General features: G+C 43.1%; 1 protein-coding gene across 3 annotated transcripts in view; it reads right to left on the bottom strand.

The window, feature by feature from the left end:
- TXLNG (taxilin gamma) overlaps positions 1-9,637 on the bottom strand; it is a 92,346-nt gene extending 82,709 nt beyond the window's left edge. For 2 of the 3 annotated variants that reach the window (XM_047075950.1, XM_047075949.1), the window contains exon 1: positions 9,504-9,637. In XM_047075950.1, coding sequence (XP_046931906.1) covers positions 9,504-9,605 — 102 coding nt within the window. In that variant the 5' untranslated portion in view covers positions 9,606-9,637. Of the gene's footprint in view, positions 1-8,401; positions 8,546-9,503 lie in introns of those variants that run through there. The other variant, XM_047075951.1, reaches the window with a different exon arrangement.
- Positions 9,638-21,095: the final 11,458 nt, after the last annotated feature.

Genomic DNA, 21,095 nt, shown 5'->3' with positions numbered 1-21,095 from the left:
CACCAGTTTGTTCTCTGTATTTAGGAGTCTGTTCTTTTACTTTGGAAAATCAATAATTTTTAATTTTCAAAAAACATTAGGTTAATATGTGGTACGCAGCTTCTGACATGGTTCCCAATGATCCCAGTGATCCTCCTCAACCTTGTATAATCCCCTCCCCTCGAATGCGGCTAGACCTAGTGACTAACTTCTAATGAAGAATCTGGCAAAAGTGAGGGGATGTCACTTGTATGGTTATGTGACAAAAGACTGCAACTTCCTTCTCTTGTGCTGACATTCTTGCTCATTCTGATGAAACCAGCAGCCATGTTGTGAGATGCAGATGGAAAGGCCCATGTGGCAAGGAACCAAGGGAGGCCTCGAGCCAACAGCTCATGAGGAATTGAATCCTGCCAACAATTACAATGAGTGAACTAGGACATGGATCCATCCCCATCAAGCCTTCAGATGACAATAGTCCACAAGACCCTAAAGCAGAGGACCCAGCTAAGCCACACCCACACCCCTGACCTATAGAAACAGTGAGATCATAAATGTTGTTTCAAGCACTAAGTTATACAACAATAGCTAACTGGTACAACATTAGTTCATTTTAAATGAATAATAATTTAGGGGCGCCTGGGTGGCGCAGTCGGTTAAGCGTCCGACTTCAGCCAGGTCACGATCTCGCGGTCCGGGAGTTCCAGCCCCGCGTCGGGCTCTGGGCTGATGGCTCAGAGCCTGGAGCCTGTTTCCGATTCTGTGTCTCCCTCTCTCTCTGCCCCTCCCCCGTTCATGCTCTGTCTGTCTCTGTCCCAAAAATAAATAAACAACGTTGAAAAAATAAATAAATAAATGAATAATTTAAAATTTGTTTTAATATCTAATATGTGAAATACTAGCTGTAACCCACAAAAACAAAAGCACCTTGGAGTTCTCAAAAAAGATTCTGAAACCAAAAAGTTTGAGAACTGCTGTCCTGGCTGTGGCAGAACAGGAAGAGAGACAGACTAAAAGGCCAGCTTGGCCCAACCATGGTCTAAGGGAGGTCCTTATCTTGGCACCCTTAACCAAACAAATCCATCTCTAGAGAATATGGCCACAGGACCTAGTGTGAACAGGGAGAGGAGTGCCATTTCCTCTGGCTCATTCAGAAACCTCTCCAACAGTACTTGATACGCTTCTCCTCATTTAATCCTCAGAACTGTCTTACAGGCAGGTATGATGAACAAATAGGCTCACTTGATAAGGCAATTTTAGCTAGTTTGTGTTCAGTCATGAACCTAGGGCTTGGAAAGCAGAGACTGAATTCTTAGTTTTCTCTGTATCATTCCAGAGAATACGTTCTTCCAAGGTTATATTAAAAAATAAACGTGGGGGGGGGGGCGTGCGCACCTGGGTGGCTCAGTAGGTTGAGTGTCCGACTTTGGCTCAGGTCACGAACTCATGGTTCCTGAGTTCAAGCCCCACATGGGCTCCCTGCTGTCAGCGTGGGGCCTGCTTCGGATCCTCTGTCCCCCCGCACTGCTCACACTCTCAAAAATAAATTTAAAAAACATTAAAACAGGGGCGCCTGGGTGGCGCAGTCGGTTAAGCGTCCGACTTCAGCCAGGTCACGATCTCGCGGTCCGTGAGTTCGAGCCCCGCGTTGGGCTCTGGGCTGATGGCTCAGAGCCTGGAGCCTGTTTCCGATTCTGTGTCTCCCTCTCTCTCTGCCCCTCCCCCGTTCATGCTCTGTCTCTCTCTGTCCCAAAAATAAATAAACGTTGAAAAAAAAATTAAAAAAAAAAAACATTAAAACAAAAATTAATATGTTGAGGCACGTGGGTGGTGCAGTCAGTTGAGCAACCAACTTTAGCTCAGGTCATGAGCTCATGGTTCATGAGTTCAAGCCCTGCAATGCTGTCAGCATGGAACCTGCTTCATATCCTCTGTCCCCCTCTCTCTGCCCCTCCCCTGCTTGCTCTCTTTCAAAAATAAGTATTAAAAAAAAAGGGGGGGGAACACTTCCCAATTCAAAAAATAAAATAAATGTGGTGATGGTCACACAACTCTGTGAATACACTAAAAATCACTGAACTGTATCGTTTAAGTGGGTGAATTGTATGGTATGTGAGTTATACCTCAATAAAGTAGTTACCCAAATAATGAATAAATTAAAACATAAGTAAAGCCAGAGAAATGAGAGTTCTGAGGAGGGATAAAAATTGGAGGCAGTAAGTGCTAGTTGTCCCAACTCCTAATTTTTGGCAGCAAAAGTCTCCAGGATGATCTGTTGCAATATGTTTGGAGGACGGGGAGCACATGGAGGCATTAATAGTAAATGAGAAAGAGGGAAACCAGTGCTGAAGTTAGGATGAGGGAACCTGATTTCCCCCACTGGTGAAGAAGCCAAGAGTGAGCAAACAGATCCGGAAAAGGTCTAGTTGCGACACAGCTTCTGTAGCCTTATGGCCTCCCTGGCAGTAGTGTTACCATCTCCAGTGGTAGGTGCTAACATCTATATTAGAATGTGCACATCATTTGCCTTTTAAAACAAGGATGATGGCATTAGATTTCACATGTAACTTCTATGGCTATTTATTTTATAAAAAATAAAAGGTGCTAGACTCTGATCTGTAAAATCACTTCTAGCTCTAAAACTGTAACCCAATGATAATCTGTAATCTGAGAGATACCTGCATTAACTTAAACACCTATCTAGGCAGCAAAAGTATCAGGAAACCCAAAAATTTTAATGCCCAAAGCTACTGAAATATGCTTGGACTTGACCGATTTTGCAGAGGGGAAGGGCCTGGGTCACAAAATTAGCATCTTCAAGGCACAGACTCCTGAGATGTAAAATGATCTCCTACTTTTATGAGTTACCTAAATGGAACACCCCATCCCAATTTCATGAAGTCACACTTCACCAGCTCCACATTTACCAACTATGATGCACCTCTGAACATCAAGTTATCTCTTTTTTCCTGTCCTACTTACCCAGACCACTTTAGTTCTTTGTTAACACTGTGTTGTGTGGACTTTAAGACAGGTAATTTAGGGGAGCCTGGGTGGCTCAGTCGGTTAAGCACCAGACTCTTGATTTCGGCTCATGTCATGATCTCAGTTTGTGAGATCTGTGCTAAGCACAGAGCCTGCTTGGGATTCTGTCTCCCTCCCTCTCTCTCTGCCACTCCCCTGCTCTTGTGTGTGCATTGTCTTTCAAAATTAAAAAAAAAAAAAAAAAAAAGATACGTTTTTAAAAAAAGGACTTCCTAAACCCTCTTTTCATTTGTCCAAATTACATTTAGAGGTGTTTCTGCGGGGAATTAAAGCATTCTTTATCATTTATCTTAAAGCCGACCATGAAACAAAAGCTATGAAACCTGTAAGGCTCAGAACTCCCCTCAAAACTTCCTAGATTACAATAGCTTTTCTATACCCCCAAAGATCCGACCCACCCTTTATAATCTGTTTTCATTTAGCAAAAATTATTTCTCTCTTCACCCACCACCAAGTTTTGCTTACATTTAACAAGGTGGATGTTTGTATTTACTATCGAGAAATGCGCTGAAAACACAAGACACATGGCATATGGGTAACAACTTCAGCCCCCCAAAAGCCTGACCTTTGAATATACCACTTACTGTTTCCCATGTAGCCATGAGATTGGTCAACCTCAGTTTCCTTATCTGTAAACTTAGGGATGTACAATTATCTACCTTCTAGAGTTGTAAGAAGATTAATCAACATAAACTGTAGCACACACAACTGTTATAATAATATCTGAATAAAGATGCATTTGCAAATTATGCAAAATGCCTCCATTCTCACTTTTAATATGGCCCACACATGGATCCATAAAATCCTTAGCAAAAGATGCTTCTAAGCTACTGGCACATCTTCCTCACCAAACTATTCTACACTGACCTTTCTGAAAGGAGAGGTGAAAAAAAGTGGAAAAGTGCTAGTTTAGCAATATTACTTATGGCAGACTGTAGAATGGGAAGTTGGGGATTATGGGGGGCGTTCTGGGGACATTTTGGTAATGAAACACAATGCAAATCAACACCCTGAGCAATAAATGCTAAGGAAATTATTTTGAAAAAAATATTTTGATAGCACAGGAAGACAACACTGGCCATTTTATTTATCTTTTCTTTCAAGTAATAAAATTTAAGTAGTTATAAGTACCAAGAGAGTTTCAACTAGGAAATAAACTGAATCATAAAAATATACTTTCAGGGTTCAAATCCTTAAAGGGTCACCTGACCTATACTTATTCTCTTCTGGAAATGCTCCACTTGGGAAAAATTTAAACATAGCTAATTCTCAATGCTAATGAATACTACATTAAATTTTTATGTTACTTTATACATTTAAAATACTGTCACATCTGTTATACTAACTGAAAGTTACTGATAATTAGTTTAGAACCAAGCAAAAAAGAATTGAGGGAAGGGAAAAGGACTGGGAAGGGGAGGAAAAGGTAAAGGAGTTTCTTTGGGATATTAGATTAAAACTTGCTAGGTAAGCAGAAACTGTCCATGCAGTAGGGCCTATCAGTTGCACAATTATATATCAACGCTGGGCCAACTTCACCAACTCTGAGCTATGTTATTTAAGCAAGTTTTTTTGTTTTTTGACTGAGCCTCAGATGTCGTATCTATACATCTGGGGATACCACCTACTCTGCAGACACTAGAATGGAAGCACATTTTAAGTGCCTAGCACACTGCAGGAAACAGTGAGGACTCAAATTTCTTTCCTTTGAAACACACCTCTCTGTAAAGTGTTAAAATCTGAACAGAACATCTATTGAAAAATCTATTATAGTGAATCCTTCTGTGAAGAATCCCACACAAAAGCAAATCATACACACCCTGTTTCATGACATCTAGATTTGACATATACATTCCTCCATAAAATTTCTCTAATCAACTATATGGCGCTAGAGGGCATTATGTAAGTGAAGTAAGTCAAAGACAAATACCATGACTTCATTGTATGTGGAATCTAAAAAAAAAATAAACAAAAAGCACGAACATATCCATAAATACAGAGACCTGAGGACTGCCGGGGGGGGGGGGGGGTGGGCAAAATGGGTGAAGGGGAGTGAGAGGTACAAGCTTCTAGTTATGGAATGAATACGTCACCGGAATGAAAGGTACAGCATAAGGAATACAGTCAAAGGTATTATAACAGCACTGTATGATGACAGAGGGTAGCTTCACTTGTGGTGAACACAACATCAAGTACAGACTTGCTGAATCACTAAGTTGTACACCTGAAACTAATGTAACATTGTGTGTCAACTATACTTCAATTGAGAAAAAAAATTCTCTAGTCAAGACCGATATAAATGAAACACATAATATACAAAACATCTTCCAGTAACATAGTAAACAAATGTGGCATATTAAGATCTAAAAACATGGTATTAGTAAAGGAATGTGTTATATCTGGTCTGCTCTCATTACTGCTGCCTCTTTGGTTCCCCTTGAAAACGAAATTTACCGAAGTTTGATGACAGACAACAATGTTGTCAATAGAAGATCACTTCGATTCTTATTATTTAATCTCTGTGCCAAAAGAGTGGAAATTCAAATCCACAACTGGGGAGAAAAAACAAAATAGTGAAATGGTTTCTTCCTACCCCACACTCTTGCTACACCCTGACTGGACTTTTCCTCATTTCATCTATCACAGAGAGATTCTGGGAAGAGAGAAGAATACAAAGGTTGGAAGATGGATTTACAAAATTAATAGCACACTAAAAGCAAGAGGAATGGATCTTTCATATATTCTCCCTGCCAGATCAAATAAAATTCTACATGCCCAGTCCCAGGACTGTGCTGAACACTCTCCATCAACTGTTACTCTTCACAACAATCCTATATGGTAGGTGTTAGCATCATCATCACTTTACAGATGATGCAATGGAGGCTCAGAAAGATTGAGAAACTCACCCAAGCTTGCACAGCTAGTAAATGGCAGAGAGTCAAGAGTCTTGACTCCAAAATCCATACTATTCACCTGGTAGTACAGTACTTATTACCACAGTCTAGATGAAAGGGTATTGGGTTCCAGACTCAGCTTCATCCCTTGGGCAAATTATTAGACCTTGCTGAGTAGTTTGTCATCTTTAAATGAGGGCAACGACAGCTGCCCAGCCTTCTCCATAGCATCCAGTAATGCTGAAAGAGTTAACGTATGTGCAAATATGCTGTAAAAATTATGGGGCACTATGTAGATGTAAGATTTTGCTAATTTGAGCCTTGGTTACATATCTTTATCCTTCCAAATGGTTTACTGACCTAAAAATAAGTTTAACAGTAGTTAAATAATTTTTAATATTCCCAAGCAAAAATCTAGTATTGGGGAAAAAAAACCTACCTTAGACATTCTGGAAAAATGCAAAACTACAGAGACAGTGAAAAGATCAGTGGCTGCCAGTAGTCTGGGGGGAATAGAGGGAGGGATAAACAGCGGATTTTCAGGGCAGTGAAAACTATTCCATAGAATACTATAATGGTAGATACATGATATTATACATTTGTCAAAACTCTCTGAATGTATAACCCGAAGAATGAACTCCAATGCAAATTATGGACTTTAGTTAATAGCGATGTATCAAAATTGACTCATCAATTCTAACAAAAGCACCAAACTACTGCAAGATGTAAATAATAGGGGTAACGGGCTGTGTGAGGGAATGTATGGGAACTCTGTAATTTATGCTCGATTTTTCTGTAACCTAAAACTGCTCAAAAAGAGTATGGATTTTTTAAAAATTCAACCTTCTAAAACAAATACTATATAGAAATTTAGAAAGTAATGATCTTGATGTTCTAAAAAATGTCTGGAGAAAACCGCCAGAAGACTAGCGGAATGGACTCTCCGGAGCCAAGCGTAGACAAGAGGCCCACGGAAGAGGGTAAAAAATGCCTGGAATACATGACCGCATATATCCTATCTTTTCAGACCAATGTTGTCAAACACAATTTTATGCCATGATGTAAATATTTTTGATCTGCTCTAATACGGTAGCCACTAGCCACACTGGCTACTAAACACTTGAAATGTAGCTAGTATGGATGAGGCATGGAATGTTTAATTTTATTCAATTTCAATTAATATTTAAACCACCACATGCAGCTAGTGACTATCATGTCAGACAGCACTTTAGACAATTCAAGAGATCCCTAGAAATGTACGAGTATTAACTTCAGAAGAAAAGAGATACCTCAAGAGACTATTCAATGAATGTAGTTATGAAACAATGACACAATTAACTGAGCTGGTGAAGGACTAAGTAGATGGTTCAAACAACTAGGAACCAATAAAGCCCATCTGCAATTGTTTTTCACTTTAAGTCCCATAATGTAACCAAAGTGACCACTTTTCCTTTAATTCTTTCAATATTTTGAAAACATGCCAATTAGTTAAACATCATTTGTGCTTCCTGAAAATAGAGTACAAGTGAAGTTATAACTAGGAATATTTTTTTCAAATTGATAACCCAGAGAAAGTAAAAAAATTAAGGGTGATAAACAAGTGATTTTTGCAGACACAAGACAGTCACCTAGTTTTTTTTAAATGAAAATTCAAAAACTAGTATTTAATCATGTATTTCAATTCCATGTCATAGTCAAGTGGAAATCAAAAGGAAAAATGATGCCCAGAAAAACATGAGCAAAAAAAAAAAAAAAAAAAAAAGGTACATAGATAAGTAAACAAAAATGAGACAGTACAGACACACATGACTATTCATATCCAGCTGTAACCCAAAGTGCTGCCTCAAAGGGTCGTTACCTCTTATCTTGGTCATTTAAAATGCTAGTTGATTAAACCTCAGTTCCTAATTCAGACTTCTGGTCCTTATCCCAGTGGCATAAAAGGGAACTTATGTCCTCAACTGTAGTGGCTTTTTAATCGGAGTCCTCCCCTGGGAGGCCTATGAAATCAAACACTGAGATTGGCTCCCCACTCTCAGGGAACAAATGAAGTGTCCAAAGTGACAGTTCTGAATCCCTAGAGTACATTCAGTCCACAGCTTCTCTTTCATTCCTTCAAGTACTGGATCTTTATTTTACAGTACAAAGAGAGGGAGAGAAAAAGAAGTAACTGAGAAGTAGTAACACCCTTATGCAGAAAGACATGAAAATACCCGACCTTAGAAACAGGCCCCCCAAAGCCAATTCTTGACACTTTGCTCAGATGTAAACCAAACCTTTGTTCTTTTTCAAGATGGTAAATTCGCATTAGAAAAATATTTCGTAATTTAACACAGGGATGATTTTTGAGAGTATTCAAACACATAACTAAGTAATATTAAACAGCCCCGAGTGATCAAACAGGACGTCCAACAGGTTGAACGTTTCAATATGTTCCACTGTAAGGAAAAAGAGACAGGGTTTTCACCTTTCCAGCGCCTTACCCTGCGGATTTCCACTCCTGGGTCCTGAAAGCCCTGTACCCCATTTGTTGTGCAATCTTTTTCGAACTCCACCCACTGACTCCAGAACAAGTGGAATTCTCCCATTCTGGAGGTCTCGATTTTCCTGTATCCAGGGAGACACTGAGAACTCCTTGACGTGAGTCAAGTAAGGCAAGGGGAACGGTCCAGCCTGCCTCCCAGATTAACAGAGACCAAAGGCCAGGGTGGGGGAGGCGGTCAAGTTTCCGTTCACCACCCCCCCCAAAAAAAAGAAAAAAAAAAAAGGAAAGGAAAAAAAGGAGGGGAAATAAAGAGCAAGAAGGAGGAGGGAGGCTAAAATGGGAAGACCGGCTATCACGCGATGCTGCCCCCAACTCTGCGGGACCCAGGTCCTCCAGCATCGTCTTCCCATCGCCGGCCCCACGTGTAACCAGGCCGGTGGCGCCCAGAGATGAGCCCCAGGGCCGGGAGCCGAACGGTCCTCCCAGCCCCGCGGCGCTCGCCCGCCCGCGCAGTGGCGGGGAGCGCAGAGGGGGCGGGGGAAGGGGGGCGCAGTGCAACCCCGGCTCCCGCGCGGTTATCTTACTGCGCAACAGCCTCGCCCGCGCCGCCCCGGCGCACCCCGCAGCGCGCCCTGCGCACCTGCCCGGTAAGAGCAGGACCGGCCACTGACCCAGGCAGCCCCCCGACGGCGGCGCCCAGCGCGGGGAACACAGGGAGCACCGAGAACACGCCGAGGGCGGGGGCTGGGAGAAGGAACACCTGGCGCCCGGGGCTCCCCGGCGCCGGCCGCACGTGGCTGTCACACCTGGTGCGCCCCCGCCTCGCACCCCCTCCCCCTCACACGGGGCTGCGCCCCCTGCCCTCTCCCCGCGTCTGCCACGCGCCTCGAAACCCCAACCATCGCTTCCTCCCACCCCATCCATCCCGGTCCCAGTCCCCCCCCCCACCTGCTCCCACTGTCGTCACCCCCGGGAGGGAAAAGGGCCGGATGTTCGTCCCGTGGCTAAAGGTAACCGGAGAGAGCGAAGATGTGGACCCCGAAAGAGCTAGCCCGAGCATTTCCCCTGCCGGCAACAACGCGGACGCCTCCCAGACTGACCTTCTGCCGCGGGCTGCGTCGCCGTCCGCCCCGTCCGGTTTCAATAGCCTCCTCGGCGCCGCCGCCTCTTCCCCGCGCTGCCTCCTCTACTCGCGTCGCCATGAGGTGACGGCAGCAGCCAAACAAGCGGCCCGACAAGGGGCACGGAACCTTTCAGGGCCCCCGCGCCCCGCCCCTGAATCCCCACGGCCAATCGCCGCATGAAAGGCTTGCCACGTGACCGGAGGAGGTTGGCCCCCGAGGGGCTGGAGCGGGATGGGGGTGGGGAGCATTGAAGCCTGGGCTGGGCTTTTGCAGGGCCGAAGGGCGAACACAGGCCGCGCGAGCCTGCGCAGACAGGGAAAGGGACTCTGAAGCGGACTACAAGTCCCAGCAGGCCGCGCGGCCACGGCTCACAGACCCAGCTCAGGATTGGAGCATAAGGCGGCATTCTGAAACGGGGAGACTATCCTCTGAGCTGCGCATGCAGCCTACTGGGACTTGTAGTTTTCTGGAATCGATGAATCGGTACCGGAAGGTACTCTTTATTATCCTGAGGGAAAAGTTTAGAAATATTGCAGTGTTTGGGAGGGAGCTGAGTGGGCATACGTTGTTGTGTTTTTGTTTCTGTTGCTCCTCTTCGGAATTGATGCTAAATTATTTAGGGATAAGGGGAAATCGTGACTTTCGCGGCGGGAGAGATGGACTAGCTTTCAGAATTTGAGGTCTCTGGCTGGGACACCTGCCCCGAGTCCTGCTCTTCTACCAGAGCTGTTTACCTGTCCCGAGCTGCGGGGTGGGTGCTGTGTCCTATTCACCTTGACTGAACCGCCCGGTCTTCTAACACAGTTCTCCATACTTAATACATGTTGAATGTATCCTATTTTCTCCGCTAGTCGTTTTGTTATTGAAATTTTTAAACAAATGGAGTTTGCTGAATCGATTTTATTTTCTTGACAGGATTGGGGCGGGAGGTGCAGTTTTGCTCAGAAATATTCCCTGTTTCCATCTGATGGAACCAGATCTCTAAGGACCGAGTCGCTGAAAGTCACAGACCGTCATGAAATTCTGATAATTAACTCATTATGAAAATTTGTGTAAATCCTTTACCATTTTTTATTAGAGTTGAATACAAAACAGTGGTATCAGACGCTAAAAATTTAATAATAGACCTGAGAGTAAATTTCAATATTGTGGAAATTCCATCTATGAATTTTAATTATTTCTGTAAATTTGGGGAAAAGTACCTGTATTTTCTTTCATGGGCAGAACACCTCAGTCCAGCTTTGAGATTTCAAAACTAGAGCAGTAGATAATGAACTCATACCCAGATTCTATATAAAGCTGATGGTCTCAGCCACCATGCCTCACCTTCTTAAAGGTAAAATTCCCAGCAAGATGCGTAATAAATGTGTGGGTAATGCTTTTTCAAACCTGTTCAGGGAATGGAATGTTAAAATGCACAGTAGTTAAATTATGGTACAATAGAACACCATGCAGCTACTAAGAATGATCAACATTTTTAAAATATGACCTAGAAAATATACATAGCATAGTGAGCTTTAAAAAAAAAAAAAATTCCAGGAGCGCCTGGGTGGCTCAGTCAGTTAAGGTGCCAGCTCTTGATTTCCGTTCAGGTCGTGACCTCAAATTTCTTGAGATAGAGCTCTGCTTGGGATTCTTTCTCTCCCTCTTTCTGCCTCTCTCCTGCTTGCGCTCTCTCTAAATAAATAAACAAACTTGAAAAAATAATTTTTTAAAAATAAAATAAAAATTCCAGGGGCTCCTGGCTGGCTAAGTCAGTAGAATATGCAACTCTTGACCTCCAGATTGTGAGTTCAAACCCCATGTTGGCTGTAAAGCTTACTTAAAAAACAAAAAAACATTCCAGGGGTGCCTGGGTGGCTCAGTTGGTTAAGCATCTGACTCGTGATTTCGGCTCATGTCATGATCTCACAGTTCGTGGGGGCCAGCCCCACGTGGGGCTCTGTGCTGACAGTGCAGAGCCTACTTGGGATTCTCTCTCTCCCTCTCTCTCTCTGCCCTTCCCCCTACTTGTGCACACACTCTCTCTCTCTCAAAATAAATAAATAAACATTTTTTAAAATTCCATTTGGGAGGGGTGGGAGATGGGCAAAAGGAGTGAAGGGGAGTGAGAGGTACAGGCTTTCAGTCATGGAATGAATTAAGTCACAGGAATGAAAGGTACAGCATAGGAATATAGTCATTGGTATTGTAACAGCACTGTATGGTGACTTGTGGTGAGCATAGCATAAATGTATAGACTTGTCAAATCATTCTATTGTACACTTTAAAATTTTTTTTTTAACGTTTATTTATTTTTGAGACAGAGAGAGACGGAGCATGAACGGGGGAGGGGCAGAGAGAGAGGGAGACACAGAATCGGAAACAGGCTCCAGGCTCCGAGCCATCAGCCCAGAGCCTGACGCGGGGCTCGAACTCACGGACCGCGAGATCGTGACCTGGCTGAAGTCGGACGCTTAACCGACTGCGCCACCCAGGCGCCCCCATTCTATTGTACACTTGAAACTAATATAACATTGTGTGTCAGTGATACCTCAATAAAAAAATCCATTTGTGTAGAATTGCCTGTATGTTTATAAACAGATATTTAGAAGGATATTGACCGAAATGTTAATAATGTGTTTCCCTGGGTGGTGAGATTTGGGAGTATTTTTACTTCATGGTTTTCTGTATTGTTTGAGTATATGTATGGGGGGAAAGTCAGTAATTATCTTTGTTAAGAAAACAAGGGGCTCCTGGGTGGCTCAGTCAGTTAGGTGTCTGACCTCGGCTCAGGTCATGATCTCACAGTTCGGGAGTTCGAGCCCTACATCAGGTTCTCTGCTGTCAGCACAGAGCCTGCTAGGAATCTTCAGTCTCCCCCTCTCTGCCCCTCCCTGCCCCTCCCTCTCTCTCTCTCTCTTTCAAAAATAAATAAACATTAAAAAGAAAGAAAGAAAACAAAAGAACTAACTTACCTCAAGTCTTAAAAGATGAAAAATATTGTATTTATTTATACATGTTCTTATTTCAAAAGGGATTTAGGTTGCTTGTAAACATATACACCATATGCCACAACACATGTGTGTATGTAGATGTATAGATCTATATCATGTTATTCATTCATTCGTAAGTATAAAAGTGGGGGGAGGGAAATGAGAGTGAAAGTAGGAAAGGAAAAAGAAGATGAAGTCATGGGTGACTTGAATCCATAGAACACATGCCTTGAGGTCTTGTACACAAGCTGGAGGTGAGCCAAATTTTTATTTTGAGCTTCTTGACAGCTGAAAAAAGAGGAAAACACAATTTACAGAGTGATTCACAACACTGTAACATAAAAACAAAGTGGTTCCTCAAGAGAAACATAGCTATTACTGCTCCTGAGAGAAATATGAATTTTAGAGGACCTATAACATCTTTAATGTAGGCAATGGTGGTTTTTAAATCTGTTCACAGTTCTTTGATGCTCCTTTCTTCAAAAGGTGGAGTTTGATTCCCCTCCTCTTGGGTGTGGGCCAGGCTTAGTAAGTGGCTTCTAAGGAATATAGCATAGCAGAGGTGATGCATAGCTTTCAACACTGGTGAGACAAATAGCTTCTGCCTGGCCCTTTAGGTCTTGGATCATTCTCATATTCCTTGGGTCAGACTAACCTGATTGTTTTTCATATACCCTTTCTTTGTTTCGATTTTTATCTTAAATGTCTTCAAAAGGGTCACTGGCAAGCCTTAGTCGAAAGCTCTATAAAGCACTTTGCTGGGATCTATTGTTGGGGTTATATTTTAGGTTTTCAGGGGCCATCATTTTTTTCTTTCTGAGTCTTAAAAAGGCACCCCGTATTCTGTCTTCATTAATTATTTTCACATTTGCTCAAGGAATTGTCATCTGTTAAGAATTGTGCCTACCTTCGGGCACCTGGGTGGCTCAGTCGGTTGGGTGTCCGACTTCAGCTCAGGTCATGGTCTCACAGCTCATGAGTTCGAGCCCTGCGTCAGGCTCTGTGCTGACAGCTCAGAGCCTATAGCCTTCTTCAGATTCTCTCTCTCTCTCTCTCTCTCTCTCTCTCTCTCTCTCTCTCTCTCCCCTCCTCCACTCATGCTCTGTCTCTCTCTGTCTCAAAAATAAATAAACATTAAAAAAAATTCTTTTAAAAGAATTGTGTGTACCTTGGAGCACCTAGGTGACTCAGTTAAGCATCTAACTTCAGCTCAGGTCATGATCTCATGATTCATGAGCTCAAGCCCCTCATCGGGCTCACTGCTGTCAGCTCAGAGCCTGCTTCATATCCTCTGTCCTCCTCTCTCTCTGCCCCTTCCTCCGTGCATGCGCTCTCTCAAAAATAACTAAACATTAAAAAAAAACAAAACAAAACTGTCCCTGCCAGGAAAGTGAAGGTCACAAGTTCCTCCTTGGTTAGGGGGTATTCTCCCCAGGTGCCCTAAGGGCTATGTATATAACTTAAATATGGGCCCATTTATTCAGATGTTTATGAAACAGCCATGATTCTGTGGCACAAAACAGTTTTTATGAATAGTAAGTTCAGTAATGCCCCAGCTCTCTGTTGTTTCACGTACTCTGATAACCATGCAAGGCACTCAAGACAGACTCACCACTATTACAGAGCAGGGATCCTGTTGGCCTCATAGACATTATCAGGGAACTGGAACCCTTAGAATTCATAGCTGGACACAGGGCCATTTGGAGGTTTAGCCTATAGTATTATCCCTAAGGAAACAGGCTTCCAACTTGTTAGGTTCTTATACCCTGTCATTGCAATGTTGAGGACAGTCTCACATATTCTAAACAATACACATGTCTTCAATATCATTGATTTCACCAATTCGAGCCCATCTCTCTCACCTGTTATACTAGCTAATAAACTACTAATTCCACCAATGAAAACCAATTTCTAACCTTCATTTTGCTACCTAGCAAAGCTGTTGGCTTGAGCTGTGGCTGACAGAAGCATCTGTAGGTATAATATGGCATATGGACTCTCTGATTTATACAGCTGACCACCACCTGTGGTGTGTAAAGTCCTGAGCAGAGTCATTGCTAGCCCATAATTTAATGCAACACACACACACACACACACACACACACACAGGCTACTAAGACCACACTTCTTGATGACAGTAAATTACAGACCTCATCATACTGTAAGGGCCAAGGCCAGACTGCCCCAAAATGTGCCACTTTAGTATGCAGATTATTTCAAGCTAAAAATAACCAAAGCCCAAAAATACTCGGGAAGAAACTCTGAACTTCCCCTAACTGCCTAAGAGAACATAGAGGGCCTGCTCCAGAAAGAGAGCTGGCACAGTAGGTAACTATATTATACTGTGGACTAGGTATGGTAGACAAGGAGGAACCCAGCAAGCCTGTTTGACCAAATTCCTCTTTGTGTCCCATTGTTTGAGTGGCCCAGCAAACATCCGTTTACCAAACATTTACTCTTTCATCTTTGGGTAAGTTGCTTTCCTTCCCTTTGTGGTCCCAGACCCCTACCCACTTCTCCTTAGTTCTGGAGGACCTTTACACTTCATTTTGCCTCTCATGTCTGTGTGGATTCCATGTACATACATAATTAAATATTATTTTCTCCTGTTAATCTGTCTTTTGTCAGTTTGATTCTTAGACTACCTAGAACAATGTTGAAGGATAGAGGGAAATTTTTCTTCCCCAACAATACCCTATAACATAATCAAAAGTATTGACAAATCTAGAGAAGCAGTGTGTCTATTAGAAGAATAGAAACCTAGGGGCGCCTGGGTGGCTCAGTCTTTTAAGCTTCCAGCTTCGGCTTAGGTCATGATCTCACGGTTCGGTTCGTGAGTTGAAGCCCCGCGTCAGGCTCTGTGCTGACAGCTCAGAGCCTGGAGCCTGTTTTGGATTCTGTATCTGCCTCTCTCTCTGCCCCTCCCCTGTTTGTGCTCTGTCTCTCTCTCTCTCTCTCTGTCTCTCTCTCTCAAAAATAAACATTAAAAAAGAGAAAAAGAAGAATAGAAACCTAGAAAAGGAAGAGTCAGGAAAGCCTGGCTCATAAAACCATCTAGGCAGTGTTTGCGGGGGGACAGAGAATCCTAGTCAAAAAAGAGAACTTCAAAAATAATGGCCCTATTCACAAGCCTAACTCCTAGTGTGCGGATGGTGGCCCCATCATCCAAATGTCTTTGAACAGGGAAAACTGTGTTGATGTCTTGCCAAACAACTTTACCATTAGAATCTGGCTCCCTCTGTGGATCTGACTACAGAGAGTGAATGTAAATATGTGTGCATTTCCATTCACGGAACCACTTCCATTGCTTATTGTTAATAAAGGGACATTTTGACTTTGTAAATCAGGCCCAAGAGCTGTGTTCTGGAAAGAACGTATTGCGAGTGGTCCCTCCGGGAAGCCTCTCTGGTGCCCAGAGTGTCTTAGATGCACCACGTTATCCATCCCTATCAGGCTGTACTACTCACCCCGAGTCAGCCCCACTCTGCAGTATAAAGGCTTAATTGACTCTTTCCTGCAACCAGGTGGTAAATGAAGTGAGGGTGAGGATTGTGCCCATCAAACTCCTGTATTACTAGTGCCCAGTAGAATGTCACACTGAGAGAAAGCTCCCATTACATACTTGAGAAAAAGAGCCTCTGAATAGATAAAATGTCCTGATCCCTCATTTTTCTGAACCTGTACAGATGAAGACCAAACCCTCAATCCCCCAAAGTGGTATTCCTTTGTGCAACGTCTTGGGGAGTCTCCTGGTAGCAACAATTCCCCCACCGCCCACCACTACACTGAGAAGACGTCAGCAAGCCACAGGACCAAGATCAGCCCAGAATAAACTTGGTGGCAATAGAAAGTTTTCATTCATCGAGTAAACATTTGAGCACCTACTACATTCTGAGCTCTTTATTAGACACTGGGCATACTACGGTTTAGAATAAGGGCTCCCAGGCCAATACTAGACAGTGACATACACAAATGATGTAATTCATAAGATACAGGTATTGCAAAGGAAATTCTTGAGGGTTATTTTCTACTGGTGGTGAAAAGATCTAAGGAAGGTTTAAGGTAACATCTAAGCTGTGTCTTAAAGGGTCAACGGGAGTTAAATTAACCATGCCAGTTTAGTCCACCTCAGTATTTTCAGAGAAAGAAAAGCTCCTAGTGGCCTATAAAGCCACCAAGAGTATTACTTCGTCAACAGTTAAATTTCATGTGGCACCTGGGTGGCTCAGTTGGTTAAGCGTCCAACTTGGGCTCAGGTCATGATCTCATGGTTTGTGAGTTCGAGCCCCGCATCGAGCTCTGTGCTGAGAGCTCAGAGCCTAGAGCCTGGAGCCTGCTGTGGATTCTGTGTCTCCCTCTCTGTCCCTCCCCCGCTCACAGTCTGTCTGTCTCTCTCTCAAAAATAAATAAACATTAAAAAAAAAAAAGAGTTAAATTTCATGTTCGTTGGATACTACTGGGGCTGGAGGCAGTGGAAGGAGTATCTGCCTTGTCATAGAACAGAGAGCTTATTGTTTAATTCGATTACCCAATACCATCCTTGCGAGCTAACCCTGATTTTGGTGCTTATAGGAATTCGGCCAATTGCAGGATTGGCTATACACTTCCACATTGCTGGCAGACGCTAAAAGATTTAGGCAATGATTTTACTTTATACCCGGATTGCTCAAGCATATTGATGGCAGGTCACGGAGTGTGCTGTCAGACTGGCACACACTGGGGAGCCAGCTCCAGCAGGAGGTGGATACTTCCAAAATTCTTATCATGTCTGGAATATTGGGAGAGTACATGCGTTTCAAGAACTCAAATACATATATTGCACATTTGAGTATAGGCATTCATGAATTTTTGTTCTGATTTCCCCAAGTCTCAGCTTTAATTATATACTTCGAAAGAAATGGAAACTACGTATATAAAGACAATAAAGAGCACAAAACATTCATGGGTTAGGCTCTATTAAAAGTCACCATATAGAGGAGCCCGCTGGCTCAGTCAGTGGAGCATGTGACTTTTGATCTCAGGATAGTAAGTTCAAGCCCCACATTGGGTATAGAGATTACTTAAAGACAAAATCTTTTTAAAAATCCCTGTATAAATATCAACTTTTCCTTGAGAAAATATTCTACCTGAAATATTATCTCTTTTCAATGTTTTCCAAAGTTGGTCTAAGAACCCCAATTTAAAATTTTCCTTGGATGATAAATTACATATTCCAGGTCTCCCTCCAAGATCTAATTTGGAGAAGAGTGGCATCTTTAGGAATATTTGTCTTTCCATGCATGAATACAGTATATCTTCCCATTTATTTAAGTGTTATTTAATATCTCTTTACATCGCATGTACATCTTTTGTCAGATTTTTTCCTAGCTTCCTTATATTGTTTGTTGCTAAGTGGTAAAATAAAAGTAAATGAAATATTTCAGACATAACAACAAACTATAAAGCAAATATCACTGTCTGCAGGTGATGCATCAGTCCTCTTTTGCCAAAAGAATGTAACAATGTAACCAAACCCAAGTTCACCTGCCGGATGCACAAAGAGTCACTGAGATATGGAGTGTGCAGCAAGGAAAGGGTTTGAGAGGTAGCCAAATGAGACAGGAGAGCAAGACTCAAATACACCTCCCTAAAGGAGAGTCAGGGGAATTTAAAGGCCAATGAAAAAGTTGCAGCTGTACTTTATTAAAAAAAAAAATTTTTAGTGTTCATTTAAGTAATCTCTACACCCAACATGGGGCTTGAACTTACAACCCAGAGATCAAGAGTCGCACGCTCCAGCAACTGAGCCAGCCAAGTGACCCTCGATTGATGTCTTCAGAGCAGCTCTCCTGAATAGTAGGTTCAGGTTTGTCAGAGCCTTGCTGGTCCAAGCAGTGTTCTTTTTGGTGTTCTTGCTGAGGGTGGAGGGAACCTGCGTGAGGAAGCCACAGCTTAATTCCCTTTAGTGTCACTCAAGAATGGGTGGTCAACAGCACCTCATAAGGTCCTATCTAACGAGGTTGGAGCCGGTCCTCTGGGCACTTTCTCTTCCAGGTTTTTAATAGCACCAAGTCTCCAAGATTCAGGCAGTACAAGGGCCCATATGCGGGGCTCATCGACCTGCTGGAAGCAAACCTATTGAACATATCTGATATATATATATATATATATATATATATATATATATATATATATTTTTTTTTTTTTTTTTTTTTTAGAGACAGAGAGCATGAGTGAGGAAGGGGGCAGAGGGAGAGAGAGAGAATCTTAAGCAGGCTGCATGCTCAGCACCGAGCCTGACACGGGGCTCAATCCCACAAGCCTGGGATCACAACCTGAGGCGGAATCAAGCGTCTGATGCTCAACTGACTGAGCCACCCAGGTGCTCCAGGATATATCTGATAGTATCCGATTCCCTAAGGTGAGCCCCATCGGGAACTCCTAAGTCATGAAAGGGGTGTAGAAACAGTCTTCTATGTAACATTCCAGAGGAGCTTAAACCAAGCCGACTTCTACAGGCCACTCTTAGCTGGAGCAGAGCAGCGGGCAAGGCTTTTTCCCAATTTGAGTTGGTGTCCTGGCATCTTGACCAAAGTTCATTTTTGTTTTGTTTTGTTTTTCCAGTTGGTTGGGGTTTTTAGGAAGGATGTAATATCCACTGGATGCCCCAGGCATTGGACATTGCTTGTGTGACTTGGGCCACAATTGCCACTCCATTGTCCCTCTCAACTATTAGCAGCAATCCAAACCTGGGAATGATTCTGCTTAACAGTGTTTGACAACTTCCGAGACCTTCTCTGAACAGCAGCGAAAAGCTTTAACCCAACTTGTAAAGTTGTCTACAAACTCTAACAAATATAAAAATTACCTGTTTTGGGTGTGCCTGGCTGGCTCAGTCACTAGAACATGCAACTTGATCTCAGGGTCATGAGTTCAAGCCCCATGTTGGGCATAGAGTTTACTTTTAAAAAAAATTACCTATTTTTGGCATCATGGTCTAGTCTGTCAGTCTTCTCCAGGTTTGGTGCCTCTAAGTTATATACCTTTTAGAACTGGTGGGGGCCCAGTCTTAGGATTACTTTTAACATAAATGTCTTATTTCGGAATTGTTCTTTGAAGATTGGGACCCACCAAATACTTCTGGATCCACTGAAGAGTAGTATCTCACCCATGATGGGTTTTGGTGAATATGGTAACCAGGATAAGGATTCATTATATTTCCAGCTGTCTTTAGTGCCAGCATCATATCCAAATCCCCATTCTTTAGCTCTCCTGAGACTCTCCCAGGAATATTGGGGCGGATACTTAATTAAGTCTCTGTCCAGTACTAACGCCATTATAGATGGTTTTGGAGTCTTTGTACAGACTGCCAGGTTGGCGCTTTGGTCTCCCTGATTATTCCCTTGAGCAGTCAAACAATTTGGGGTGTCCTTGGCATTGGACCATAGCTGGTGGGTCACCACTCCATCTAGCTCTTTGTTGTCCCTGATCCATAAAGCTGCTCCCATCGATGATTATCTCAAGGTCTGGAATTTCCAGTGGCGGACCCATCAAATCAGGACGCAGGAATAAACTTGTTCCAGTGATCTGAGTGGCCCACGCAGCAACAGGCAAACATGGGCTAGTGTGGCCATTTTCTCTGAAGTTTACTTCAAGTTTTCTAGCCTCAGTTTGCAGATCTTCTGGAAAAAAGGGCTAGCTTAGTTCTCAATGATTTCAAGACAATGGGAGAAAATTAGAAACTTCAGTTTAATCAGAGACCTAATAAAGACAACACATACAAATTTTGTTTTTCTAGACAGATTAAAGATAATGACCTTGGCTTACAATTCAGACCAATAACCTCAAAAAACTGTCATTTTAACAGAGAAGAAAACCAAATCCCAATCTCGTACAGTGTACTGGATATTAAAACTCTTATTCCAAGACGAATTTTTTTTTTCAACGTTTATTTATTTTTGGGATAGAGAGAGACAGAGCATGAACGGGGGAGGGGCAGAGAGAGGGAGACACAGAATCGGAAACAGTCTCCAGGCTCTGAGCCATCAGCCCAGAGCCTGACGCGGGGCTCGAACTCACGGACCGCAAGATCGTGACCTGGCTGAAGTCGGACGCTTAACCGACTGCGCCACCCAGGCGCCCCTCCAAGACGAATTTTTAATGACTTTCTGCCATCTCTTTTTTCCCTCCGTGTCTCCTCCCATGTTGACACACAGTTACTTTGACAAGAATGTCCAGGGCACTGCATGGATCTGAGTTGTGGATGCTATGATATGGAGGACTCTCAGCTGTGGGGAGACTGCTAACCATCCTCAACTCTCCGAGGCTGTCAGGGACTGCCTTGGCTGAAGACTGCTGCCTCATGAAGGCCATGCCCTCTTCCCAGGTGGTCACATCCAATAACTGGAAGGCCATGGCTTCTTCCCAGGTGGTCACATCCAATGACTGGAAGCCCAACCCTTTTGCCCCCATTTTGGATGGTTCTGAAGGGTAGTCCAATTTTGCAACTGCTGAGAATCAGCTAAGCCTTCTGTTAATGTTTCATCACTGCTCAACTTTCACCTCATCTTGCCCTTTTACTCTCCCTTCTCTTCCCCAGGTGTTGATCACTCCC

The sequence above is a fragment of the Lynx rufus genome, unplaced genomic scaffold, assembly GCF_022079265.1.
Source record: "Lynx rufus isolate CCGP_SWC_20201006 ecotype Redwood Valley unplaced genomic scaffold, mLynRuf1.p SCAF_14, whole genome shotgun sequence".
Taxonomy (NCBI): Eukaryota; Metazoa; Chordata; class Mammalia; order Carnivora; family Felidae; genus Lynx; species Lynx rufus.
Note: the sequence above shows the minus strand (reverse complement) of the source record. Positions and strands in the feature narration are given on the sequence as shown.